Source organism: Sturnus vulgaris, chromosome 12 (assembly GCF_052056855.1).
Source record: "Sturnus vulgaris isolate bStuVul1 chromosome 12, bStuVul1.hap1, whole genome shotgun sequence".
In the NCBI taxonomy this organism is placed as follows: Eukaryota; Metazoa; Chordata; class Aves; order Passeriformes; family Sturnidae; genus Sturnus; species Sturnus vulgaris.
In genome coordinates, this window is record NC_142254.1 from 2,063,928 (window position 1) to 2,091,521 (window position 27,594).

At 49.6% G+C, this 27,594-nt stretch overlaps 1 protein-coding gene across 1 annotated transcript; it reads left to right on the forward strand.

Annotated features, from left to right (window-relative positions):
- On the forward strand, positions 1-24,942 carry LOC148222323 (axonemal central pair apparatus protein HYDIN-like). The gene is made up of 16 exons (XM_088172238.1): positions 1-89; positions 2,930-3,122; positions 3,325-3,456; positions 4,218-4,317; positions 5,541-5,659; positions 6,821-7,044; positions 10,596-10,669; positions 14,933-15,165; positions 15,973-16,073; positions 17,303-17,438; positions 17,881-18,045; positions 18,913-19,065; positions 21,526-21,764; positions 22,262-22,427; positions 23,719-23,928; positions 24,793-24,942. The coding sequence occupies exons 1-16, from the start codon at positions 1-3 to the stop codon at positions 24,940-24,942; spliced, it is 2,484 nt and encodes an 827-aa protein (XP_088028364.1).
- The last annotated feature ends 2,652 nt before the right edge of the window (positions 24,943-27,594 follow it).

A 27,594-nucleotide genomic window follows, 5' to 3' on the forward strand; every position in this document is an offset into this window, starting at 1 on the left:
ATGTTCATTGAGAACAGGAGTAACATCACAGCCCACTTCCAGTGGAAGACTTTTCCTACTGAGGAAGATGAGAATGAAGAGAAGAGGAGGTTGGTTTGAAAAATGCATTTCAATCAGATACATGGCCCAAGACTAAAACTAACATATGGCCTCAGGGGGGTGTTGGTGCTTTTGAATGGTTAGGCCAAGTAAACCATCTCTGGCACTAGGGTGTGTGTCCTAGGCTTCAGGAGCTCAGCACTTAGCATTGCAGTTCCATGTCTATTCCAACCAAGGATGGCATTTTGGGAAGAAAGGTTGATTGCAATGACTGGATTTCTGCAAGTTCTAATTGGGCTTTTGCCTCTCTAATCTTCTTCCTACATGACCTGGCAACATCCTTAAACATTTCATGACTTGCCAGCCCCTCTTTCCTCTTTCTTTTTTTTTTGTTTTTTTCCCCCTTAGTTCCTTCAAAAGCTGCTTGCTCATCCAGGCTGGCTGTCTTGCCTGTCAGCTCGTCTTTCAGCACACAGGGACAGTCTGCTCCTGTGCCTTCAAGACTTCTTTCTTGAAGTATGTCCATCCTTCCTGGACCCCTTTGTTTATAAGGGCTGTTTCCCAAGACACTCTCCAAACCAGTCTCTTGAACAGGCTGAAGTCTGCCCTCCAGAAGTCCAGAGTGGAAGTTTTGTTGATGCCCCTTCCTTGTTTCACCAAATATTGAGAACTCTATTATTTCATGGTCACTGCGCCCCAGAGACAGTGGTGAGCAGATGAAGTTCATTAGTTATTAGGGAATTTCCTGGTGCTATCTAGTTCCTAGACCCCAGGGAGGCAGCAGACTCCCCTGTGGAATGAATCCAGTTGATACACAGGGCTCTCAGTTCCCCTTACAGGGGAGTCACCTACTACCACTACCCTTCTTTTCTTCTTAATACTTGAGGCTGTGATCTGTCTGGCAGATGAAGAGCAACTGGGAGACTTTCCAGACAGAATTTTTTCCTTAGTGCCATCTGCCTGACCCTCTGGATACAGGGCCTCATACCAATCCTGTCAGGGCACCTGGGGAGGTGATGGGGGTCAGGATGGAATTTTATTATCTCCCTAGCAGAGACACATTTCCATTCCCCACCGTCTCCTAGGTGTCCTCTTTCTGCCTGATCGCAAGAAGGGCAGAGCTCCTCAGACTCCAGTGAGCTTCTCTCAGGGTTGGAAGGGTGTAACTCCACCAGTTAATTTCTGTTTCACTCTCCCTAATGCTCCTCAGCCTTTGCACTTCTTCCTTGAGCTCTGCCACCAGACAGAGCAGATCATTCACCTGCTCACACTGCACTCAGGTGTCTCTTGCACTATCCTCTGATACTAACACCAGGCTCAGACCCTCCCTGCAGCCAGGGCCCTGGACAGCTGTGTCCTTCCTGGGGGGTTCTGTTTGAGTTAGTACACTCTTGCTGGCAGCAGCAATGGCTTTTAATAATTTGCTGGGGAAAAAAAAAGCAGAAAGAGGAAAGAAAGAAAAAAAACCATGCAATCACCTCACAACAAGCCAAAAGACACAACTCACTACACAAGGAGGGTGGGTGGCTGCTCCCTTTCTGCTCAGCCTGTTTGTGTGAGCTGCTGTGCAGAAACTGAAACAACACCGAGCAAACTGCTGTGCCAAACTGCTGTGCCAAAACTGCTGTGCCAAAACTCCCGTGTGAAAACTTCTGTGCAAAACTACCGTGCCCAAATTGCCGTAGCAAGCCTCTGTTTCCTTCGGGCCAGGTCTCTCGCACTCCCCAGAGCCATTTTAAATTGCCTGCAAAGGACCGGGAGATCGAATGGCTGGCAAGAGGGTCCTTTAGTGCCCTGGGTTTCTTGGTTTTCCACTGTTCTCTATCTACTTACACAGTGTCTGACTTCCATACAAGCTCTCTGTGTTAAAAGAAAATCCCATTACCTTCTCTGGCTACTTCCCTGGGCTGCTTATTTCCATTTTTCCCACTAGCCTGGAGCCCAGGTGATCTATTTTCCCCTCAGAAGCAACTAGGTTTCCTCAAGGTCAACTTCCAATTGCTTTTGGTTTTGTGGGTTTTTTCCCAATTACATCTGTCTTCATGCCAGTTAGACTGTCACGAGGACATTTTGTTCTTCCTGACTTCCAGTCTTAGGGATGGTTTTAGCTCCAAAGCCACTATCCTGCTGTCACAGAAGCTTTTGGGATCGCAGAGCAGAGAGGACTTGTTTATGAGAGGAGATAGTGCAGGATCCTTTCCCTCTCAGGACATTCTACTATCGTGTACTGGGATGGGACTCAAAAAGCTCTGGATCATGAAAAGGTCTCTCCAGGAGTTTGCTGTCTCCCTCCTGCACAACCAAGTCTCACCCCCTCTCAGAGCCTCTCTTTTCATGCATATAAAACCCTGAATGTCACTGAAGGGATGTGGTGCCTGAATCCATCCATTTCCTTTGGAAGTGCTCTTGTGAAAGACAGAGCAGGGAACGGGGCAGGTCCAAAATGGAAGAAACAAAGAGTGATGATGCTGGTAACACATAGCTGCAACCCAGCATCGTCTCCCCTTCCCAGGAAAGTCCTGCAGTGGGTGCTCCGTGATCTTTATCTGCCTCCCCCGAGCAGCTCAGTGGTGGGAAAAGCCAGTTGAGGTGACTGGTGGATTCTCCCTCAGTTTTGGCAGAGGCTTTGAGCCAGGAGGTTCTCCTGAGGGATGCTGGCTTTCCAAAACTCTCCTGAGCTAGCAGGTGTGGAGTAAAACTACCTGCTGTGCCAGTGGACAAGTTATCCTCCGATCCATTTGGGACCCCCATGGCTTGTGGTCAGCCCTTGCTGGGGAGCTGCTGCTGCTCCTCCTCCCCAGGTGCTTTGCTCTCCTGCACTCACACTTCTCTCTGCAAGTATGTGGCTTATTAAACAACCTGCTGGCTTTGTCTCTCCCTGTGGCTGCAGGCAGTGCTATTTGCTGCAGCCACTGAAAGAGGTGCCACCGGACAACTTCATCGAGCAGGAAGATACAGAGCAGGAGGAAGGCTCTAGTGAAGATCACACTGCCCTCCTGAGCTACATGGTCCAGGAGGAGATGGAAAAGGTGCAAGAAGACCCCATGCTCTTCTCTGATGACATTTTTTCCATTGAGCCAATGGTAAGTGATCGCTGAGAACCGAATCTTCCTCCTCTTCCTCCTTCTCCTCCTCTTCCTCCTCCCACCCATCCTCCCCCGCCCCCATCCTGCCGGCTGCGGTCACTCGGCAGATCCTCAGCTGGCTCCATGTGCTGAGAGGGAAGTCATGGAGTTTCTGTGTGCGGCTGCAGAGCTCCCTGCTAAAAGCATTTCTGCCCTGCAGGCTCAAGGCAAGACTGGGAGCCTGACAAAGCCGAGCTCTGCTGCCAGGGCTCGAGCTCAAGGGCACTCGGTGCGTGTCCTTGCAGTGTCCACAGGGAGCAGTTATTGTAGGCAGGGGCTCCCCCGGCACGTGGTGCGTGGGGTTTAGCACAGGCTGTTGGAGCACTGCCAGTTCACATATTGACCTGAAGCATGCGTTGGGTCACTGGGAAAAGGAGGCCAAATTCAGCCCAAGGTTCATCACAGAAATGCCAATCCCTTCCTGTAACCATGACTTGCACTATTTCTGAGTCTCCCTTCCAGTGTCATCTGTAAGCCTGGACACAAAGGTGGAAGGTTGAAATGGGCCTCTTGAATTCTCTTGCACACAGGGACAGAAAACTTTTTCTTTTCTGTTTATGCAAGCAAACCCCCCAAGTCCTCCCATCAACCAGAGCCTTGATTCTGAGTATTGGTATTGTGAGAGATGAGGAATGCCTGGTGGCTGCACGGTGCAAAATCCCTTCTCATCTTGGAGTAAAACCTAGAATAATCCTAACGTCTGCTTTCTTTCAAAACAGGTTAAACTAATATTTTTATTTCCAAGGAAGGGTTCTCTTCTTGAGAAGAGCCACCAGTGCACAATGGCAGTTGCATACCACTGTAGGTAACAGCAGCATGATGTGACCAAGAGCCTGTGTCAGAGCAGTAGGAATGTTGTGGAGAGTGGGAGCTGATCAGCTGAGCATTAAGAGCTTCCAGCAGTGTGTTGAGCTGGGGTTTGAAGTGTTTCCTAGGGCTCCTTGTGTTGTTCACTCATCACTAATGCTCTAAATAAAGGCTTACGGGACTGTGGTTGAAAACAAGAAATGCGAAGTTTGAAGATTAATGCTTTACTGTCTCTTTCTGATTTAGGAGGGAGAGATCAAGCCGAATTGTTCGGCCGAAATCAAGGTGACCTTTAAACCCCTAGAAGCACTAGGGTATCTAAGTGTGGCTTACTGCAGCATCTCAGGTACAGCTCCTTTCCCCTGCTTCTCTCACCCACAGTGAAGCCATGGTGCAAGGCCGAGCCCGCTGGGCTCCCCTGTAGCTGTTGGGAAGAGTCCCTGGTCAGCAGGGCAGTGCTGGCACATCCCCACTGTCCCTGCAGCTTCCATGGAGTCTCTCGTGCAAGGCCAGGGCTCAGAACACCTGTGTCTGGGTTACCGATCCCACAACAACGCAGGCAGTGCAGGGAAAAGTTTTCATGCTGTGACTTTGCCAGCATTTCCACAAAGGCCAAAGAGCTAGAGAGCAGAACAGCTTTAGTGAACCAGCACTAAGTCCCTCTAGACCACTGACCTCCAGGATGGCTCCATGTGACATGGATCCATCATCAGAGGGAAGGAGCTGAGTTAGAAATGTGCTCCCTGACCCTGGATCACATCCCACTGCCCAGACACCACCAGACCAGAGGTGGCTGAGCCCCACTGAGCCCAGGGTGTTTGTAGAAGGACCACCCTTGGCCAGCAGCTCCTTCTGTCCCTGTGTGGGAATTGTCCCCTGGCAGCTCTGGCTGTGGAAATAGAACACAGTGCTGAGTGTCAGAAGTTGAGGACTTTGGCAACAAAATCCTGTGCTACTGGGCCAGGTAGTTTGGCAATTGCCAAACTCTTTATGAGCTTTGTGCCTTCGGCGAATGGATTTCAAATCTCCTCTAAGTGCATGGGAAGGAAACCATAGAATCATAGTATGTTAAAGGTGGAATGGACCTTAAAGATCGTCTAGTGCCAAGGCCTGCCATGGGCAGGGACACCTCCCACTAGACCAGGTAGCTCCAAGCCCCATCCAGCCTGGCTTTGAACACTTCAGGGCTGGAACCTCCACAACTCCCCTGGGAACCTGCTCCAGTGTCTCACCAACCACACAGTAAAAAAATGTGTTCTATTATCTAACCTAAATTTTCTTTCTTTCCATTTTACCCATGACTTCTTGGCCTGTCACTACAAGACATCAGAGATGTTTCAAACTCAGCAAACTGGTGGCTAAAATTGGAAAGCAGCCCAAGGAATGGGTTAGAAATTGGAAGTCAGCCCCAAGGGAAATCTCCTGAGAGACGAGAAGGGTCCATATCTTCTCCTGCAGCATCAGGAGTTGGTTGCATCCGTCTCAGAGTCAGGGACTGGCATTGAGGCAGCCTTGAAAATACAGTATAACAGAGGGAATTTTTGTACTGAAATGGACATCTCTCCGCAGGCCGTGAGAGCAGGCTGCCCCTGCGCCTCAGAGGGCAAGGCCAAGGACCCTTGGTTGAATTCAGCTGTCGTGCACTGAACCTTGGGAACATTTTTGTCAACACCACCTACGTCTGTGAGGTGAGCAGCAGGGCTTGGGATGGATCCTGATGGCTCCTGAGGCAGCAGCAGCAGCAAGCCTGGTGGACCTGTGGAATTCCTGCCAACCTGGGCAGTTGTGAGCAGGGGATATTTGACGTTCTGGTCAAATCTGGGGGGTCACAAAGGTGTGTCTGTTGTTCATGAAACGCCAATCCCTGCTTTTGGGCAGCCTTCCTTGGGGATCAGCTGGGAGGCTTCCTGCAAAAGCGCTTGACACATGAAAGCAACACTGGGTCAAAAAGCTGCTTGTTCAGAGGCTTTTGTGGCAGCTCCAGACACAAGGCACCTTTGTACTGAGCTCTTCAGATGCAGCTGGAACAAACTGGCCACGTTTGACCTTCAGTCCATGGCAAACAATTTTCAGTCAAGTGTCTCCTGCTTATTCCTGGAAGTCACAGGAAAGCCATCCAGCCTCCTGGCTCAGTGCTGGCCCTTACAAAGGCCTTGGGAGTTCTTCCCCTTGCTGACCAGTCCCTCACTTCAGCCTTGGTGCATCTCTGACTGTAGAAAGAGAAGACTGTCCCTGGGAATAAAGCAAAGGATTTTTCTACCTATTTGCCTCCCCCTCAATAGTGTCAAGTTTACAAAAGAAAAAAAAAGAGCAACTGAAAGAGCTTAAAAATGAGGCACTACATCATGCCAGACACTTTCAAGAGCTTGGATGTGGAAAGACATGCTGAGTTTTCTTACCAAAAGATGGTGCTGTCTATGCATATGGATGCTCATGCCTCATTATCAATGTATTGTTTTCATGAGATGGGAAAAGGTGAATAAATTGATGGTACTGCTGGAGCTGTGCTAGCTGGGGCAGCAGCAGCTCTGTGGTGATTCACTGTGCAGCTGCAATCACCCCACATTGCTCTCAGGGCCAGGTCTGAATGAGCTTGGTGATGCTGACCAGAGGTGGACTGCTCTGTGTCCATGGGATAACCCCAGGGTGATTCCAGTTATGTGGAGTTACCACTGCTTTGCATGAAAACCCAAAGGCAGAACTTGTCCTGTTGTATTTTTTTGACTTCTGCCATTCAGCAGCACAAAGCATCTTCTGCCTTTCCTGGGTGTTAGTTGCATCATTAGACAGTAACTCACACCAAGGGAAGATTCCACATGTATTTCCATTTTATTTTCTTGCTGCTGCAGGTGACACTGATGAACCATGGAGCTATTGATGCTCCCTTCACCTATATCCAGACAACCGCAAACGTGGGCTACTGCTTCAAATTTGCACCTGAGGAGGGCATCATTGCACCAGGTGGGATCCAGACCATCCAGATCTCCTTCAATGCCGCCGTAGCAGGGAGGTTTGAGGAAGAATTCCAGTTCTCCGTGGCTGGATCTCCTACGTCTGCAATCCTGACAATCAAGTAAGGGCTCTGGGAACTTGGTGGGCACATCTGCAGCTGTCTCTGCGACATCCCCCACCTGCCTCATTTTGGGGTTGAGCAGAAAAAAAAAGGGTCTTGCCTGAGGCCTTAATCTCTGCTCTGATCCTGGCATTGCCTTCATGTGGGGGTGCCTGCTGCCATGTGTCGTACCTGGGAGCTGGAATGACTCCTCCCTGCAGGAATCTCCCTCTGCCTTGGGCCGTGGCAGGCAGTGGGATGGATCAGCTTTGGGCAGTAGCTGCTCTGGGATGTCCCACCTGAACACCCAGCAAGGCCCCGAGGGCGTTGGAGATGGGCCAGCCTGGGTGATTCGGCACCAGCAGCAGTGATTTTTAAAGCTTCCCTTAAGAATCCATCCCAAACGGGCAGCAGCAGCCTCACCTCACCTGTCATGGCCATGCTGTGGGGGACAGGCTGTGCTCCCCACTCCTGTGCAGAGAGTGCTCTGGTGCCTCCTTTCTACAGCCAGGAAAGGGCTGATCCCATGGGCATTATCCTGTAGGCTGGTACCATTGCAAGAGATAATCCTGGCCCAGCAAAAGGGAGAAGGGGTGATAGCAGGGGAGGCAGAGCTCAGTCTCAGGACCACAGCAGCATGAGGGGCTTGTCCCTGCTAGCCTGAGCCATGTGCTGGTAGCATGATGTAGTGTAAGCAGGAAAGCTGATGCTGGCTGCTCTGGAGCTTTGGAGCTACCTGCTGCAGTTGGGAGGCCCTGACTCAAGGCAGTAAAGAAATGAAAGCAATCTGCAGTCGATTATACCAATAATATAAGGGAGATGGATAAAAAAGAACAAGAAAGTTATTGCTTAGCAAGAGAAAAGCAGTGAGTAGGTCTGTCCATAGTAGAGAAACAATTATGCTGGCTTTGTTTTTGGAGGAGAAGTACTGCTTTTCTATTTTGGGAATCGAGAGGGAACCTTTCACCATCAAATAATTGATTCTCTTCTGTCCCTCCCCCAAACTGGTCATGGGATGTTATTGCATAAGCAGCTTTGTCCTTGAGCAAGGGCAGGTGTCTCTTGTTGAGATGTGTAGAGCAGAGCCAGTGGCAGTCCTGTAAACACAACAGAAGGCACAGTTCACTGGTCCTTGATTTTTAACCAAAAGGCAGAGTAGGCATTGACTGGCATCAAGCATGAAATAAACTCGTGAGTGTTGTGCAGCTTCAAGTGCTCATTTCAGCGGATGTTGGTGACTTTTGGAGTCTGCTGAGATCAAGGACAGTGAGGTGGTGTGGTAGATTCAGGACATGCATGTCCTATTGCTCTTGGCTGTGCCAGCTGGTGCACTGGTGACAAGCTGGTCAGTTGCCGGTGGGTTTTGGGGTCCCCTTGTGATCCCCAAGACTGCCAAAGCCATCCTCAGAGACAGGGCACGCTTCCAAGCCTTGCCTGGATAGAATCTGGCTCGGAGCTCCCCCTCAAACCAGTAGAGTGAAGAGATCGGAACATGAAGAGAGGGGCAATTCCATAGTTTATTCGATGAAGGTATCCAGTCTAGCATATTCAACGGCTGGGCTTTCTAAGGTGGTTTGGTATCTTTTGAGGGTTTTACATTTTGCACCAGTTACCAAGGGAATTCTGCATTCTGACCAATCCACGAAGGATTTGACATTCAAATCTAGCCTATAGATACTAAAGGAAAACGAACCACTAAACGAACCAGAAAGATAACAGGGGGTCCACTAATGGGGGTTTGAATTCCTTTTTTAATTTGTCATTTAACAAGCAGTTTCTTATCTTTAAGCTATGGTTTTCCATGGGGCCTGTTCTAGGGACACAGAGAGGTTTCCTGCTCAATGAATGTTTTCTGCTCCCTCCACACTGGTCCTGTCCTGAACTGGTGCACCTCACTGGGTTCCTCTGAGAACGGCCTGTGCTTTTGGAGCCCAGAGCATGCTTGCTAAAAACAAAAACTGGCTGAGAAAACAGGCAAAGGATGGGTCTTGGCATGGAAATCTGAGGGAAGGTTTCTTGGGTCTTGAAGGCAGTCCAAGGACAAAGACAAAACTGGGTTGAGGGCACAGGGTTAAATATGGGATGAAAGAGGCAGGTCTGAGGGTCAAGGTCCAATGGGGACAGGGAAAAGTGGTGCAGAGGAGCGACAGCCAAGCAGGGGAACCAACAGAATAACAGGGGTGGAGCACTGCAGCAAATCAGAACCAACAGAGATCAGGAAAGGGGAGAACATTCTAGGAGGAATACAAATAAGGTGAACAGGGGCTGAATAGGGGTGGAACAACTGTACAAACCGATAGAACTTAAGACATTAACATGTGCCTGCAAAGGCCTATGGGAGGGAGGAACTTCTCACCATAAGCTTAGAGTGCTGTTTCTCCTTGCCTTCTTCTGCCCCTCCAGAGCTGGTGTTCCAGCCCCAGGGGCAGACTCTTGAGCCTCCATACTTTCCTCTAGAATTCACCTGTTGACTGTGTAGAACTGTTGCTGCTGTTTTCAGAGAATGCTTGGGTTTTCATGTCTCAAAACTCTGTAATGATTGTGTGGGTCAAAATCTCCTGAGAAAGCTCCTCCATGGAACAGCAGTTGCAGCTAAGAAGTAGCAAAGCAGGAAAGGCTGGTTACAGAAGTTTGTAGGGACACTTTGTCACAATCCACTGTTAATACAGGCGGGAGTCCTGCTGCTTCATGTGATCTCAGGGGTGCAGAAGACACAACAGGGGACAACAATCAGTTTACTCAAAACAGTGCACTTTTATTGAGTGCCAGCTACTCAGTGTTTGCAATAGAGGGGAGAAATATAAAAGGAAACAAAGTAAAGGGAGAGAGAGAGAAAGAGGGGAATGGGGGAACAGCTACCAACAGATGAGACGCATCCTCGTGGTCCGGCCAATAGAAGTGTCTTCTGCAGGGACTTCTCAAAAATCTTCTTCAGACAGTCACTTTTTATAGTCCTTTTCCAAAGGGAGTGGTGTCCGGCCAAGAGGTGGGGAGATTTGTGGGCCATTGTGAGGTGCTCTGAGAAGCAGGTGCAGGCATACAGAACATGCAGTTTTCAGTTAGTGCCTGCTCAAAAGCATTGTACCGTGGACAGCACACACACAAACAATCACTTGGCAAGCATCCACCTCGACCAGGCCAGAACTCCTGTCCAGAAGCGGGTGGGAGTCCTCGGGGCCTTAGCCTCTGCCCTTGCGACAGTCGTGAGGCGTATGAGGGAAAAATTCCAGACCAACTCTTACACACCTTTATGTGCATCACATTACAGATGGGGAAACTAAGGCATGGAGCCATGTCTGAGTGTGTTTTCAGGGTCCTTCATGGGACTACCAACAACTCGGGGACTTTTCCTGCCTGCCCTGTGGCCAAAGCCCCATCAGTGGCTGTTGGTTGCATGCCACTGGGCTTTATCTGCCTCCTGTCCACGTGGACACTGTGCTGAGCACGTGGCGTTGTGTTGATTTGAAACCCACAGTGCCCCTGACCAGGTTTTATGCCCCAAGCCACGATAGCCAGACACTTTGCAATTCCCTTTAACCAATTCATTTCCTCCTCTGTCCTACTCATCGCAGGGGATGTGTCTCTGAACCTGAACCAACTTTACACTTCAATGTCAATGAGCTCGACTTCGGTGACATTTCCTTTGGTGAGTGTTCCCTGGGCTTGGACACAGCATGAGGGATCTGTGCATTCCAAAATGGACCATTTGAACATGAAAGCATCCATCACTCATGTTCTGCCACAGCAGCCTCTTCAGGGTGTGAACTCCAGGGCTGCTGGTGCCATTGTGAGATCAAAGAGTACCAAGGAATAGAAAGGGAGTATTTTCTGGTGTCTCTGTCCTGGTTTAAAAGACAGCTGTCTGCCAAGGAAGGCGGGAATCTTCCTGGAATAGAAAGATGACCCCCTCCCTCCCAATTATTGTACCTGTTATGAATGGTTTTCTATTTTTCCAATTAAACAAACAACAAAGATTAAAAGTAACAACAAATGTTTAATAGTAACAATTATAAATGAATACAATCAGAAGTATTAAAGATGATTACAAAAATTATTGAAACTAAATACTATCCAAGTAAAGTATTATAGTTGTATAATTTGGGATGGATAAAATTTGAGAGTAAGTGTTTTAGTATAATTGAGGTTCGTATAAAGCATAAGCAAAACCCACCGGGGGTACGGGGAGGGGCCTGCCCTTCCTGTCGTACCAAAGCATTTGGGCTAACAATCCCACTTATATACTATAGGCTACAAAAGTTTCTAGGAAGCTCCTCCTAGTTTCTATTCCTAAAATCTACGTAACTATACTGCATGGCGCATGCTCTACTAATGGGTTAGGGGGTCTCTTATCCTTTTGAGGGTCTTATTTCCGATGAAGGCTCATCATCTTCATCGGTGACCTAGGTGTGACCTGCAGGTAGCGCAGGCACCCTGTGTGACTGAGCAGATGTTTTCCATAACATGACTCTAATTAAGTCCCATGCTTGGAATCATTCCATTTTTGCCAGCTTCAAGGTTGAAGCTGTATTTCTAGATGCTGCTTATCAGACCTCCGTCCTTCTACTATTCTTATCTGACTTTCTTCTAACCTTCTTCTTTGACTCCCAACATTTGGAAGATGTCTTTTATCCTGTCTCACCCATCTCCCCCCCCTTTCACTCGGTAACAATAGTCTTCTATTGATCTAAATACAATTTTGCTAATATAGTTACAATTTAATTAGCACGAATCACATTTATCACATACCTTTGAAATTACAGGACTTCCAGGCAAAAATATTGGAAAATGAATAACAGTTCTTTACTAGAATATATCAGGACAGCACAGACAACAAGGCAATAAGAGAAGTTTCCAACCCAAGTACTGTTTTTGCCCTTTGGAGTAGTTATGATCACAGGCAGGAGGATCCGTGGGCTCTGGCAGGGCAGTGATCTCCTCCCAGCTGGCACTGAGAGGGAGGGAGGGAAAGAGGGGAGGGATAAAGAAGGAAGGCAGGCAGGCAGGAAGGAAGGCAGGCAGGCAGGAAGGAAGGCAGGAAGGAAGGCAGGAAGGAAGGCAGGCAGGCAGGAAGGCAGGCAGGAAGGAAGGAAGGAAGGCAGGAAGGAAGGCAGGAAGGAAGGCAGGAAGGAAGGCAGGCAGGAAGGAAGGCAGGAAGGAAGGAAGGAAGGCAGGAAGGAAGGCGGGCAGGAAGGCAGGAAGGAAGGCAGGAAGGAAGGAAGGAAGGCAGGAAGGCAGGAAGGAAGGCAGGAAGGAAGGCAGGAAGGAAGGCAGGAAGGAAGGAAGGCAGGAAGGAAGGAAGGCAGGAAGGAAGGAAGGCAGGAAGGAAGGAAGGAAGGCAGGAAGGAAGGCAGGAAGGAAGGCAGGCAGGAAGGAAGGCAGGAAGGAAGGAAGGAAGGCAGGAAGGAAGGCAGGAAGGCAGGCAGGAAGGCAGGAAGGAAGGCAGGCAGGAAGGAAGGAAGGCAGGAAGGAAGGCAGGAAGGAAGGCAGGAAGGCAGGAAGGAAGGCAGGAAGGAAGGCAGGAAGGCAGGCAGGAAGGCAGGAAGGAAGGCAGGAAGGAAGGCAGGAAGGCAGGAAGGAAGGCAGGAAGGAAGGAAGGCAGGCAGGAAGGAAGGAAGGAAGGAAGGAAGGAAGGAAGGAAGGAAGGAAGGAAGGAAGGAAGGAAGGAAGGAAGGAAGGAAGGAAGGAAGGAAGGAAGGAAGGAAGGAAGGAAGGAAGGAAGGAAGGAAGGAAGGTTGGTTTGATCATGGTGCTGAGCTGCAGCCTAGTGAAGTGCCAGGGCCAAGCACACAACCTCCCGCAGCACCACACAGCTAAGCTTCCCCATTCCCGAGCAGAAGGAAGGAAGGGTCCGCTCCCTGCAAAACCTCAGGTCCGGACTTCACAACCACTCACGACATCACGCCACAACTCCTAAAAAACCCCGAATGGAAAAGCCCACCCCCACAGCCCAAACCCCCCCAAACCCGTATCACCCTTCCCAGACTAAGAGGAGAATTCACTACAAAGCCTAAACCCGTAACAATGATGTTCATGAACTTTTTAAGAAAAGTAATTGCCTTTCCTGAGCTGCTTCATCCCCACCCTGCATCACCAATGAGGCACTTGTTAAGTTGCCTTTTAAATAAATGAAACAAGAAAGGCAACAGTTAGACATATGATTCTATATTAGGAGATTCATTTGGCTTAATCCCATTTCATTCCTAAGGTCTCTTCAGCTGAAGGCAACTGTTGTGTTTTTGCTTTTTTTTTTAACTGTAGATTGTTGTCTGCATGTGGTGACCTCAGTCTCATTTGAGGTTTTGACATCTGTGTTTGTCCTTCTTGTGCCTTTCTTGCCTCCCTGCTGGAGCTGGCAGTGATCATTTTTGATAGGCATGGAGAAGGCCTAGACTGTGCCTGCAGTTGTTTTTTCCCCCCATCTGTGTTCAAATGACACTTGGTGAGCAGGCCCAGGGAGAAGTCTCCTCCACACAGAGTTGGCCAGCCAAGACAGATGTCCACTGCAGAGCAGGTTGTGGCTGGTGTCCAGGCTCTGCAGGACATCCCCACTGTCGGGGCGTGCACTGGATGCTAAAGTGCCGCTACCTTCCTGAAAAGTGCCTTTAGTAGAACGCAATCAGGCAGGCACACGAACATGCACTAAGTCCACACAGCCACAACTAGCAGAAAGGAGCTGATGGAGAAAAGACAAGAGGGGTCTTCTGCATGGAGTTCTGATGGAGGTTTATTGTGGCCACACACTAAAGGGGTCCAGGAGCAGTAGAGCCAGAACAAAGGAGATTCAACGCTTAAGGCAAGAAGGGACAGACTAGAACACGAGGGTCCAATGGGCTGAGAACACAGGGACGGTACAAAGCTGGGGCAAAGGGCAACAACCAATAAGGAAACGGGGGTGGAACACTGTGGAAAATTTGAGGCAATGGCTAAACAGGGAAAGGAGAATTTCCCAGAACTGGGGAGGGCGTTAGGGATGACATAACTGTATATGTACATGTGTACATATGTACATATGTATATATGTATATGTACATTAACATAGAGGAGCAAAGAACTGTGGGGAGAAACCCTTTTTGTCGTCCTGAGTTAAATGCCCTTTAGGCATGCCTGTCCTTCCAGGGCATGGAGATTGGTATCTCCCTGGCAGGCCCCTGGGCCTCCACACCGCACCATACGTGGCTCTATCTCTGGCTTTCCAGTATGGAAAGCAAATCTCAGAGCTAAAGCAGAATAAAACCTTGCAGGCAGCAATCACAGTGAACAGCATGGGTATGATGTCCCTGTTTGTTGGGTGAGATGGGACACATGGCTCCTGATTGCTAATCTCGAAGCAAGGCTCACGTTTGCCTCCAGCTGAGTGGGCTCTGAGCCGTCACGTGCTTTGTCTGTTTGGCCCAAACCAAGAGATACCTTAAGGATCCTGCAGAGAGAAACTGCAGTAGGGTGCTTTGCATCACGTTCTAGTTCCTGATTCCATCCTCGTTCTTTTGCTGTAGCTTCTCTCAATGACAACTCGCTGTTTATATCTCTTGAAAATGGTGGGAGTGTTGGCAGACTTAACAGGGAATTTTACAGCTTGAATTTTCAGAGTAAATGCTCGGTCTGGGTGCATACTCATCAGTGACAAATAACTCATGCTGGTTTGGGGCAGGTGAGGGAGCTCCTCTCCATCAGAAAGAGAGAAGCTTGCAGTGTTCAGCAGGGCTAAGACTGGGCATTTTCAAGACTGCAGTCTGCAATCAGTGTCAAAGAGAGCTAAGTGACAATTAATTTCTCATGCAGCTTCTTTGGTGAGCTGTGGTTCAGATAATAAGGAGCTAAACCCCAATCACACTTTTATCCTAGCAGGATATTCCCACCAAGAGTCGTGACATAACTGGTGCCTAAATGGATATTTGTGTCCTTTTCCTAGGCTTTCCCTCCACCAAGACCTGCCGCCTCACTAACCCCTCCCCAGTGCCCCTGAGCTTCAAGCTCCGCATGTCTGACGACGGCACGCAGCCTGCTGTTAGTAGCTTTGACCAAATACGCAACGACAGCGACCCATCCTGGACAGAAGGAATTCATTTTTATGTGGAGCCAAGGGAGTTTACAATGAATCCCAAACAAGGGACCATCCCTCCCCAGGGACACCAGGATATCGAGGTATGGGAAGAGTCCAGCAATACGTGCTTCAGCACCAGGGCTGAAGCTTCACTGCAGTGTGGGAGGGCTTTAGCTCTGCTGCCAGCTTTGAGCATTGTGTGAGGAAGAGATCTGCACTGGCCTGAGGCCTCTGTTAGCTGCCTTACTCGGGATATTCCTCAAGGAGCACTGTTTGGTTTCCAAAACCATATGCCGAGATCACATACCATATAGTCAAGTACTGAAGCCATTCTTGGGGTTTTGAGAGTAATTTCTTTGATTGCAAATGGGCAGAGGAAGGATGAGGACAGAGGGTGGCAGCTAGAGAGATGCCATTGTATAAAGCAGTTTCCTTTTGTTCTTGGTTTGGCTTCTGCTGTCCTGGGGAGCAGAATGATTTGTGTTCCCTGCAGGGATCTCCAGAAGAGACAAAACATTCTGCAGCTACGAACTGCCCAGCACTTGCTGGGCCACCCTTTGCCCTCAGCTTCCTGCTGTAAAGCTCATTCTGTGCAAGTCAGCAGATTTCCTCTGCATTTACGTCATTGTAGTCAGATGAAAAATTGGCGCCTTAATTTGAATACAGTGGTGTGGAAAGCTTTAGTCTAATGTTTTCATTTAGCTGACCCTGATAGCAAGGTGTGTTGATCAAATCTGGTATTGCCAGAAAGCTTTTGTTACTCTCACAGACTGTGCTCTACACATGGACCAGCAGAAGAATTAAGGCCAAATCCTCCCTTTCCTTATCACGCAACAAGAACTGGAGAATATCACATGTGGGTAATGAGCTTTTTAAAGGAAGAATTCACTGCTCTTCTCTTCCACCAGGTGACCCTGTGTTCCAACACCGTGATGGAATTCTACCGGAGAATGCTGGTGGACCTGGAGGGTTTTGGCAGTGGAGTGGCATCACTGAGCATCACGGCCAGGTACCAGCACTTCCCTGGCCTCCCCCAGCACACTGCCTTGACCAGGGTTTGCTGGCTCAGCTCCCATGTTTAATGGCCTCATGTTCTGCCCAGCTGCATGTGAGAACAGCAGTGCTTGGAAAGCAGCCTGTGGTGAAAAGCACCGCTGCTCACAGCCCAGCACGGTCCTGGGCCTTTTTCTAAAGGGACCAGGAATGATATAATTTCTTGGCCTGGTTTTTGGTGCTTGAGGTGCAACAAATTTCCCGAGGGCCTCCTCTCCTTCTTCCTGCAAGAGGTGGAGTTGTGCTGGCTTGCAACCACCCTGCATTGCTTTGGGACACACCAAGCAGCTGCTGAGAGTCAGGGTCTGCTTCTGTTCATGAGGGCACGTGACAGCGGGGAAGTGGCTCACAGCAAGAGTGGTGAGGGCAAGATCTTACGAGGGATAAACAGCCCTTGATGTGGCAGGCCAGCTCTCGTTTTTCTCCTTCCCTCTGCTTCCCATGTTGAAGCTTTAATGTTCTCAGACTTAAACCAAAACTTGTTCTTGCTGCAGCCAAATTCTATCTTGCTATGCCACTGTGAGCATCAGTTTATGACAAGAGGGATGCAGTTCCCTGGTGCTCTTCCCTCTCCCAGGCAGAGCCATCCAGTCAGTGCCTGGGCTGCAGTTTCGTTAAGCAGGTGTAAAATTGGGGACAGGCAGTGCATGGACCTGTGAAGGACTGAGAGAGCTGTAGGAACTGGGAGGGGGTGATCACCCACTCTGTAGGGCAGGTGGTGTGCCGAGCCCTCCAAGGCTGGGGCAAACAGCTGAGTTCTCAGGCAGGGCAACAGTGCCATGGGAGAGAAGGGAGTCATTTCTACTGACACACTAGTTGTGTGTTCCTTGAGCCTTAGTGAGCACTGATCCTTTTTGGGAAGGCTCCCTCAGAGCTCATGGATCACTGGGACTGTTACAGGAGTCCTTGCAAGCCTTCTTGGGTAAAGGAGGGGCTGAGGCAGCTGTGGGACAAAGTGCTCTGCCTAGGGCACTTGGCAGCCTCTGGCTGCTGCCTCTCAGGGTTTGCCCCTCCTTGACAAGACATGTTTGAGTGGGAAGACTTTGAAGGCAATTGATCACTGTAGGGCTGTTAAATGTCTGTTTGACAGTGACAAATGTATTATGCTCCATTTCACAATCTTCGGGGGTAAACGTTCTCCGTTCCCTCAGTATCTCTGATTCTCTTGGGGTCATCTCTGCCCAGATGTCTCGTTCCTGAGCTGCGAGTGTACCCCCACATGCTGCTGTACGATGAGTGCCGCCCGAAGGTGCCATATGAGAGGAAGTTCCTCGTTGTGAATGACACCGACCTTCCTGGCTGCTACGGGCTTGTTCCCCAGGTTTGGCATCGCATCCACCTCCTCGTCGCAAAGATGACTGAGGAGATTATTAGGGGGAAAAAGGGTTTGGATAAGACCTTGCTGGTTTCTATTCAGTCTTAAAGATCTGCTGAGAACAGGATCCTATATGAACTTTAGGATGAAGTTTAACCTCCTGAGGAAACAGTTTATGTTCTAGTCTGCAGGGTGATTTCTTGTGGGAGATCTTAGAGGGTTGTGAAAAGCTGCTGCCAGCCCAGACACCAATGCCTGTGCTGGCAGCCTCCTTGCAGGAGCCCTGAGAATGCTAAGCCTACAATTCTTGCATCTTCTTTGTGCCTTTTACCTTTGTCCTGGGGATTTTTAAAAATGTGTGTCAGTTGCTGTTATGGTGGATGTTAAGGAGTTTATAAAGTTTCTTCAGAGGTCTCTCTGAAATTGCATTTGATTCTGTCCCTTCTAGAAACGCATGGAGGACACTCCTGTGTTCTACTCCAGCCCCCAGCCCTGTGGGATTGTCCAGCCTCACAGCATTGCAGAGATTCCAGTTGTACTCGAAGTCCAAACATTGGGCGAGCATCGCACCAGTGTTGTTATCGGCGTGTTCGGGGATGAGAGAAACCCACGGGTGAGTGCGAGGGGAGATGTGTGCCTTTGTGCAACTCGTCCTGCCAGGGTGCAAAGTGTACAGGGATTCTTCTGGGGAAAACAGGCACAGGCTGCTGTGGAGGCCAGAAGGGATTGGTGGTGTAAACAGCTCATGCCTTACATTACAGCTGGTAATCTCAGTGTCTGACACAGAATGTAGTTCATCTAAGCTGGAATTGAGGGTCATTTTAATTGACTAACCTTTAAAATGCTATTAACTTTGGAAACATCTGTTTTAAAATGTCTTCTCCTCTCTCTGAGCACAAAAGAGGATGTGAAAGACTTCTGGGAACCTTGAGCTTCCTGTAAAAGAAGGGAAAGCTGGCAGTTGAAGAGTAGTTGCAAGGATTTAAACGTGTATTACAACATATGGAAATGATGATGCCAAATTCCCTGGATGACACCAAACATCTGAACCTGGGCCATTGTGGCACTGCATGTAAATCAGTCAACAGGAAGGACAGGCAGTGCCGGCTGTGCCAGGGAATCTGAAGTTTGACAAAACAGTTGCTTTCAGGCTGCTTACCTTAAAGAGGAGGGTTTCTCCCCATCAGAATAACCAGTTGTTTAACTGTAGCCTGCTCTTAACCAGAGATTTCTTGCAAAGCTTTTACCTTGGGATCAATAATTTGTAGCTTGAAAGTTTCTCTTACCTTAATCCTTTTTAATTTAGAGATGAGTATGTCATTTTTTTTCCCCAAAAGCCCAGCATTTCAGCTGGAGAGTGGTAGCTGTCCCTAAAGAAATAACTTGAGAGGGGTTGAGCTGTTTAAGCTTTTTTTAGGTTTCCGTGTTGTGGTTTGTTTTGGTTGTTAAAAACATCTTTCTCACCTGCTTCCTGGAACAGAGTGTAGTATTACAGAGCACTGGACGGCTGGCAGACATCTACCCAGTTCCAAGGCTGATAGAGTTTGGCAGGATCCCAGTGCTACAGCCTAAATCACAAACTTTTAGCCTCTTCAATGAAGGTCTTGTCCCTAGAGACTTCAGGATAGAGACAGTAAGTATCTGGGGGGCTGTTTTCCAGGGAAATGGACTGGTCAGAAGCAGCCATGACTTGGTTTTTATATGCAACATTTCCGTATCACCCTGTGTGAGAGGAGGCAAGATACTCCAATATTCCATCTGAGCGAGGCAGGAAGAGCCTGGCTCTGGAGGTTTTATCTGAGGGGCACCCCTCAGTGAAATCAGGTGCAGAGATGTTGGAGCAGAAATTAGTCTGGATTGTGTTGACAAGTTCTCCCTTAATTTTAGGGAAGGTCTTTAGCTGTGCGTGTCACATTTTTGGAGCTCTGAGATCAGGAGAAACCTGTGGTCCTGTGCTCCCCAGAGAGCATGGATTTCCCTGTGGTTTCCCTGTTCCATCTACGTTTGCTTTGTGCCAAACTGCTGTTAATACTAGAGAGCCGAGTGCGAGGTGTGTCCTCAGGCTGCTCGTGAGGAGGCAATTTTCACATCTCCTGTGGGTCATGCCAGTTGGGCTGTCCACACAAAGCCCCGTGTGGGGGTAGACACCCCACAGCCTGTGACCTCTGTGCCTGACGTGGTGCCCGAGTTCCCCAGCTAGCTCCTGAGCCCACGCCGAGAGTGGCTGCTCCCTGACCAACAATGGTCTGCACAGCAGTAGAGCAGGGCTTGCTCTCTACAGCACACAGATACATTGAAGCACCGAGGACAGAGGCAAAGACCAGAGAGGGAACTTTTGCGTGGAATCCCAGGCAATCCATTCCAAGCAGGGCTCAGGGACAAAAGACACACACTGCCTGTGCGGGGGACTTTTCTACAGGGGAGGTTCTAGGGGAGGGTACAAACTCTCAACCAAGAGGGGGAAGACTGGGGAGGAGCACGAGGCAGGGTTTCCAGTACTTTAAGCAGTGAGGAAACATAGCGGGAGGGAGCAATTTAAACAAATGGGGCTTCCAAGATTAGGGGATTTCTGCAGGGGATTTCCAAGCAGGGGGTTGGCACAAGCAGAGATTGACAGCTTGGCAGGGGAAAGGGGCAAAGAATATTCCACAAGAGGCAGGTACAATGTGGGATTGACAATTCAGGAGCAGGAGGCACAGAGAACATTCTATAAGAAAGGGTAGGTCTTAGGGAAGATTGACACCTGGGTAGGAGGGTACAACTTAGGCTAAACCTACAACCTAGGGGGAACAGGAGCAAACCATTTAAGAAAAAACACACCTTTGGGGAGCAGCTGCTGAGAAAGGCTGCTTAATATGTGGAGGCTGCATAGGGCAGAAGGAGCTGGTGTTGCTCCCCTGGCATGGGGAGCAGGGCTGGTGCAGCCAGGAAGGGCTTGTAGATGGGGGCTGGGGCTGGGTTGGGATGTCTGCTTGGAGGGGGAGACCTTTGAGGAGCTGGAGGTTTGTTCTTCTTCATGCTGGGTGCGTTGAACTTGTGGAGCTGGATACAACCTGATACTGTGGACTTCAGTCCGTGGATAAAGCATCAGAGTGTGTGGGAGAGTCCAGGCTCAGCCTCCTGAGCCAAGGAAGAGGGGCGTGAACTTTTCCTCTTGCTGCTTTTCCAGCTGTTTGGGGGATAAATGCAACCTTAAAGTGAGGGATTTTTCCAGGACAGCTTTCTCTAACTCCACAATGAAATTCTGCTTTCAGCCTCTGCAGGGAGCAATGCACCTTGGCTGGCTGGGCCTGGCATGTAAAGGATGGGTTTCACATGCTCGTACCAGGGCTGGACCTGCAGAGCTGTGTTTGTGCAGCTGTGCTGCTGCAAGGCCTTTCCCCCTCCCCGGGGCTCTCTTGCCCAATCCATGAAGTCCATGAGAAAGCAGATGACAAGAGTTCTTGGGAAGAGTGGGCCATGCCCACCCATGACATGTCATTCAGTTTTCTTCTGCTTCCTGCTTTCCTGCTCGGCTGTAACCATTCAGAGGTGACTTTTCCAAAGCAGAGGGCACTGGGGCACCTCTCTACAGCTGATGATCAGTGGGAAGTGAGGGCTTCAGTCCTTTAGGGGATGTTGAGAAGCACTGATGGCCCCTCGGGAAAGAATAGTCTGGTGTTGGGGTATTGCTCAGCTGGCTTTGCAGGCTTATTCTTCAGGCTCTCAGCAGTGTCCTCCAGCTGTGTGGTTTCTGGAATGGCATTTGAGCAGTCCTGGCTTCCTCGGGCCTTAAGCCTTTGTAAGAAGCCAGGAGAGAGAAAGCAGCTTTCCTTGACACATACTCCAGAGAAAGACTGGGAAAGGAACACTCTCCTGAGGATAGGTGTCCTTTGGGTCGGGTAAAACTGGCTTAATTAGGTGAGTCCATTAAAGGAGAGGAAAATACAGGTGGTATAAGCTCTGCTGTTGCCTGATACTGCTGCTTAAATTTAGGGAAATTGAGCCTTTACGATTTTTATCCTCCCCTCTTTAGTCTTTCCTTTTCTTATATAGCACAAGACAGCAGGCTGTATGGTTTCCATCCTACATGCATATTATGCTTGTCTTACAGGTTTGCAAACCCCACTGCTACATTATTGAACCCAGACAAGGAGTGATCCCCACTAGGGGCAAGATTCCTGTGACTATCACAGCAACCCTGGATGACGCTGGGCTTGTTGCTGACACTGTCCAGCTGTTCATTGGGAACAGCCTTTGGACCACATTTATGTTGGTGGCTGTGGGCACTGGCACCAAAATTGTCACAGACAAACCATTCGTCCCAGAGCTCAGCTTGGGATGCCAATTCAGGTAGGAGATCTCTCCACTCCCACCTCTCCTCCTGTCTCAACAAGGAGCAGTTCCACTGCTCTCAAGGAAACATTCCTGATAAATACCTGGTAGAGCTGCAGAGTTTCTAGCGTTGGGCACTGGGAGGGCTGTGCTGGCTCATCACTGGCCGGGTGTGCCCCTTGGTGACTCAAATCTCACCTTTTTGCTTGCCTTCTCTGTCTTTTCCTCTCCCACTGTGCTTTTTGCATCCCCACAAGGTTTTAATCCCTGTCCTCTGTAGTCCCTCGATGCAAGCAGTTGCAGCTGCCTGCACCAGTGCTACTTCAGTGCCATCATCGCTGGGCTGCCTTTAGAACAGACCTGCTCCAGCCTGGATTAAGAAGGGCTGGATCAAACCATTTCTCAGTTCAAGGCACCAGCACCCACCCAGCAGCTGCATCCTGACCAGGAGCTACTCGTGCAGGTGTCCCTTCCTCCCACAGCAGGTCCCTGTTCATAGCTATGTTATTTTCCAGGTATGAGCATTACCCACCTAAGTTCAAACCCCAGCCACCAAAGGAGAAGAGAACGAGTTTGGATTACTCGGCGTTTCAAATGAGACGCTTCAAGATTAGAAATGGGGAGGACCCAGCCACAGCCCTGAGAGAATCGTGGGATCCTGCCCAGTCTTTAGGAGCAGAGGTAGATTTTCTTGTACACTACTGCTTGTGTTGCCTCCCCACCTTACCACCAACAAGTAATGCTCTTGCTGACCTCCCTTTTTGCTGCCCTGCTGTCCTGTGCCTTGAGAATGGGCTGGGCAGCAGAGCCAGTGGTTGGACATGAGGTGTGTGGGAGGGAGAAATAGGAGAGTTTTCCTTGGAGAAGACTGCTGAGATCCTGCAGACCTGTGTTGAGTGTGGGATTTTTTTGCCATGTTTTCTTCACAATGTAAGATGAGGCTTTTATCTGCATCATGATGACAAGACCTCCAGCTTTTTTCCCAGAGCAAGCTGTGATGAGTCCTGATCTCCATGTAGCCTCTTCCCAACCCAGCCAGACCACCTGTTTCCAGGTGTCTGCTTTCACCTGACAGCTGGTATTGCAGTGGTGGCCCTGAAGCTGTCTTACAAACGGAGACTTTGCAAAGTGGCTGTCTCTTCCTCCTAGCATAGAAAATGGCTTGTTTTTCAGGTGCCGCCACATACTTGTGAAAAGTATTACGTCCCACTAGGTTTGGGGGGATTCAGGTTATCCGCGGATGTACCACAGAGTGCCCTCGAAGTGGAGAGAGTAAGAGGGAATCTCTCTCTTCCACATTTTCAGTGTGGCAAGCAGGGCTGTAGCTCCCAGTCCCATTGGTGGCCCTCAGCATTGCACACAGAGGGGCCTCACATCCCTCCAGACCCATCACAAAGCGCTGCTGAAACAACTGGTTGTTGGAAAGGCTGTGCAGGACATGTAGGGCTGCCCAAGGATGCTGTGCAGCACCTATGGAGGGCATTGCTCCCCCTGGACCTCATCAGGTGGTCCATAGGAAATTTTTGCAGGAGCTTTTGCTGTAGCACCTTGAGAATGCAGCATATATGTCAGAGAGCGAGGGGAAAAGCCTCAGGAGTCAGATGATCTGGGCTGGAGTCCTTCGCTGACATCCCTGAGCTCCAAGAGCTCTCACTTTGAGTCTCTTCCTTTTCTAAAAGCAGTAAGAAATGCTTTCTAAAGGCAAGCTGGGCATCCGAGAGAGTTTCTACTGCCAGGAGACATCCAAGTTCACTTGAATGTACTGGATTAATGAATGCATTGATCTGTGAGTGTGGAAGAAGATTTTCCCCATGGTCCCTCCATTGGTCAGTGGCATGGATGCAGGATGACATCAGGGTGATTCTGGCTGTGTTTGAGGAATAGGCCCCTCTGGCTATAGCTGCAGTTTGCTCCAAGATGCTCTTCTGCATCCATTTCCACACTCAACATCTCAATCTCTCCTGTCCTCCAGGCTTTCAGTATCCTGCCACAGTCGGGCGTGCTGCAGCCAGGAGAGAGACAGCAAGTCTCCTTCACCTTCTCTGGCCACCCCAACACCACTGCTAGTGTCACAGCACTGTGCCACGTGGAGGGAGGCCCCACCTACGAGGTGGGGCTGACTGGGGAGGCCTCACACCTCAGCTACTCCCTGAGCCAGCGGGAGATCAACTGCGGCTTTCAGGTACCACACATGTGCCCTGGCACAGCTCCCTGCCTTGGAACCACGGCCAGCGGGTTCCTGCCCACCTCAGTCCAGGGCTTTCTTCCCTTCCAGCCCCTTTGTTGGCTCTGGGGCTTGGAAGTACAACCTTTGAGGGACACATCCGGCACCCAAGCTGGTTTAATATGGCCATCTCCAAGCCTCTCTAAGATGTTGGGAATGCCTCTTTTTCAGGGTACCTAACACTGCCTCTTGCAGCAAGCAGGGTCCCAGTGGGGATCCTCTGAGGGGCATGTCCCTGCGACATCCCTTTACTGATCCACTCCTAAAGCCTGACCTCCAAGGAAATGCTCTTGTCTAAAGCTCTTGCTTGATCCACACATTAATTAAGGGAAGAAGTTATGCTTTCAGTCACTATAGTTGGAGAGACTGTCTCAGAATAATCCTCACTTCACTCTTTTTCAGTTGAAAACCCCCAGATATTTCCAGCTGCTGGCTCTGTCTGTGTTGCCCTGTGACGCCCTTGTTGTGTGTATGTTGCTTGCCAATACTTAAATGCAGGTGCCTTTTCTTCTGAGACGCCTCAGTGTTGTCTCTACTTCTCCTGGCTGTTGGTGACCCCTCAGAGTGCAGAGGGCCTGTGTCCCCTGGTTCATTTATTACTGGCCCTCACATGGTTGTTAGCACACCTCTGTGTGCTGCCAGAGCTCCTTGGTCCTGTGCAGGTGCCCTGTGCCTGGGGGTTCCTTAGGTTCCCAGGTGCCCGTATCTGCTCCCTGGTCTCTGCTCCCATGATGGGTGTGCTTTCAACCCCGGGAGAGAGGAAGGAGACTCCCAGCAGCAGGCCTGGGTCTGTAACTTCCCGCTCCTATGCCTTCTCTCCAGATGTTTAATAACCTTCATCACAGCACAGTCACCCTGGCGAACACTGGCAAGATTGAATTCAACTGGGTGCTAAACCTTAGCATTGCAGAGCAACATCTGCCTGGCGTGTTTGTGGTCAACCCCACCATTGTAAGTAGCACAAGCGACTGACCCCAGCCCTGTGTCAGGTGGCCCAGGAGAATTTTAAAGGGAAAAAAAAAAGGAGGGAGGGAAGCGGGGGGAAAAGTCAGAGGGGAAAACCCCAAACCCAGCCATTAGAGAGAGAGGGCTGTAAGTAATTTCTGCTGGGGGCAGAGAAGCAAGTGTTCTCCTGATAGACTCCCTCGTGGCCTTGGCTGGTGGGTGGGTGGGTGGCTCTGCTGTCACAGGGCAGACACCAGTGGGAGGCACAAGTGTGCTGGTCACTTGAAGCAGTGCGCTTCACTGGGTTCCTCTGAGAACGGCCTGTGCTTTTGGAGCCCAGAGCATGCTTGCTAAAAACAAAAAGTAGCTGAGAAAACAGGCAAAGGATGGGTCTTGGCATGGAAATCTGAGGGAAGGTTTCTTGGGTCTTGAAGGCAGTCCAAGGACAAAGACAAAACTGGGTTGAGGGCACAGGGTTAAATATGGGATGAAAGAGGTGGGTCTGAGGGTCAAGGTCCAATAAGAACAGGCAGAAGTGGTGCAGAGGAGGGGCAGCCAACCAGGGGAAACAATAGGATAAGAGGGGTGGAGCAATATGGCAAAACATAGCCAATGGGCATCAAGGAAATGAAGAACATTCCAGAAAGGGTACATACAAGGTGAACAAGGGCAGAACAGGGATGGAACAACTGTACCAACCAATAGAACTGAAGACATTAACATGTGCCTGCAAAGGCCAATGGGAGGGAGGCACTTTCCAGCCCAACCTTGAGGGGCGTTTCTCCTTGCCTGCTTCTGCTTCTCCTGGTCTGAAGTGTTACAGTCCCAGTAGCAGAGTGGTTGTCCTTCACAGTTAGTGTCTTGTGCTGCTGTAAGGGGAACAGAGGAGAATTCTAATTGCTAGATTTCTCAGATGAAAGTAAATTGCAAACAGAGCAAGTATTGTATCTGAAAAGTCTTTCTTAAGAAAGAAAGAAAGGGGGTGGTCCCAATCAAACCAAAAACGGCAGGGAAAAATTGGCAGTGCTTGACTGCTTTTGTATGCTAAGATTCCTCCCATAACCCAGCCCTTTTAGGAAGACTATTGGTCAGATGGGTAACATTTTCCTGGGCTTTGAGATCTGCCCACCTCCAAGGGGGAAGTCTCTTGCAGCCCCCCAGAGACGGAGCCTGCCTGCATTTTCTCCTCACAACCTCCTTTACGCATGGGGTGTGTTAAGGGTCCCAGCATGTGTACAGCCCCTGTAGTAATTTTTCACCCCATATCAGGAAGTGGATCTATAACATATGTTGTGGCATAAATAAAAATTTACTTGGTTCCTCACAGTTCCTCTGGGGACCCTGACAGCTTGGATCTCAGGTTGTGCTGGCACCGGAGTGTTTCTGAGGGTCACCTTAGCCAGGCTGTGTGATCACACAGGACATAGTCCTTGGCCCTGCCTCCTCCCTGCCAGTGCTAAGCACCACTTCCATATCCCTTACTAGGCTTGCTGCTCCCTGCCTCCTCCAGCTTTCATGCTGTACTGCAGCTTTGTGGGGCAGTGAGGGGGCCAGGGAGCAGCAGGCCTGGGAGAGCAAGGAGAAAAATTAACAGCATCCCACCACTGACCAAGCTGCTCAGTCCTGCCTGGATGTCTTTGAGCCAAAGCAGCAATCCTGCCTTTGTCCCTCCTTGCAGTGGGAAGAGGAAGCCGATTGGCTTTCCCATTTCTTCATGCCTGTCTCCTATAAGGGATGCGAGGAGCTGCTGGCCCTGCTGAGTGCAGGGACTTCTCTTCCACGCCAGTAGCAAAAGAAAATTTTTTGTTGAGGCTCTTGCTGGCAGACGACAAACCCCGTTAGCAGCACAGCTGTGCTCACATCAGGCTGTGCTGGGGCTGCAGCCTTAGGAGCCCTTGGAGGGGCTCAGCACTGCACCCTGGGGTCAGAGTCTCGACCTTTTGGGCACAAGGAATGTAGAAGATGTGAGAAGCAAAGCCCACTCCTCAGTTAAAATTTAAAGAAAATTTAGTAAGAGACAGCAGAGGACAGAGTCAATAAAGCAAAATTAACAGCACTGGGTGCTTGGCTTGGGTGCTTAGCTGCAGCCAGAGGCACACCAGTCAACACATCAACACCCCTGATAAACCCTGGGTATTGCATCAGCCTCATAGGTATTTACAAATGGTTCTTCGTATTGAAATATTTTAACGGAGTTCTTCCTCCATCCCGCCTTTTTGGAGCATGTGCAGTTGTCCTAGTCCTGGTCATTTGTCACTTTTCAGCACATTCAACACGTTTCCATTCCTTCATTGGTTAAATGTTAATATTGCATTAACTCTACACCAACATTGCTATCCCAACGCAACCTTTGCATTAGAAGAACTCTAAACTTTAGCAAAGCTTCTTTTACGAAAGCCAACATTTATAAAACACATAGTATTTACTCTAATAATTGCCAAAGCCAACACTGTAATAGATTTATCACAAAGTGATGTGGTCTGATGGTTTCTTCTAGATGAGAACCTGTCCTTTCAGCCTGTCTGTCCCCTGAGCCATCCCCCATCAGACTCTCTGACGCATTCCCTCCCTCTTCTCCCATCCCTGCAGGGTTCCATTGCACCTGGTGGGAAGCAAGTGCTGAAATTCTTTTACATGCCAGGAGTACCAGGAGCCTTCAGCAGGACTTTCCAGCTTAAA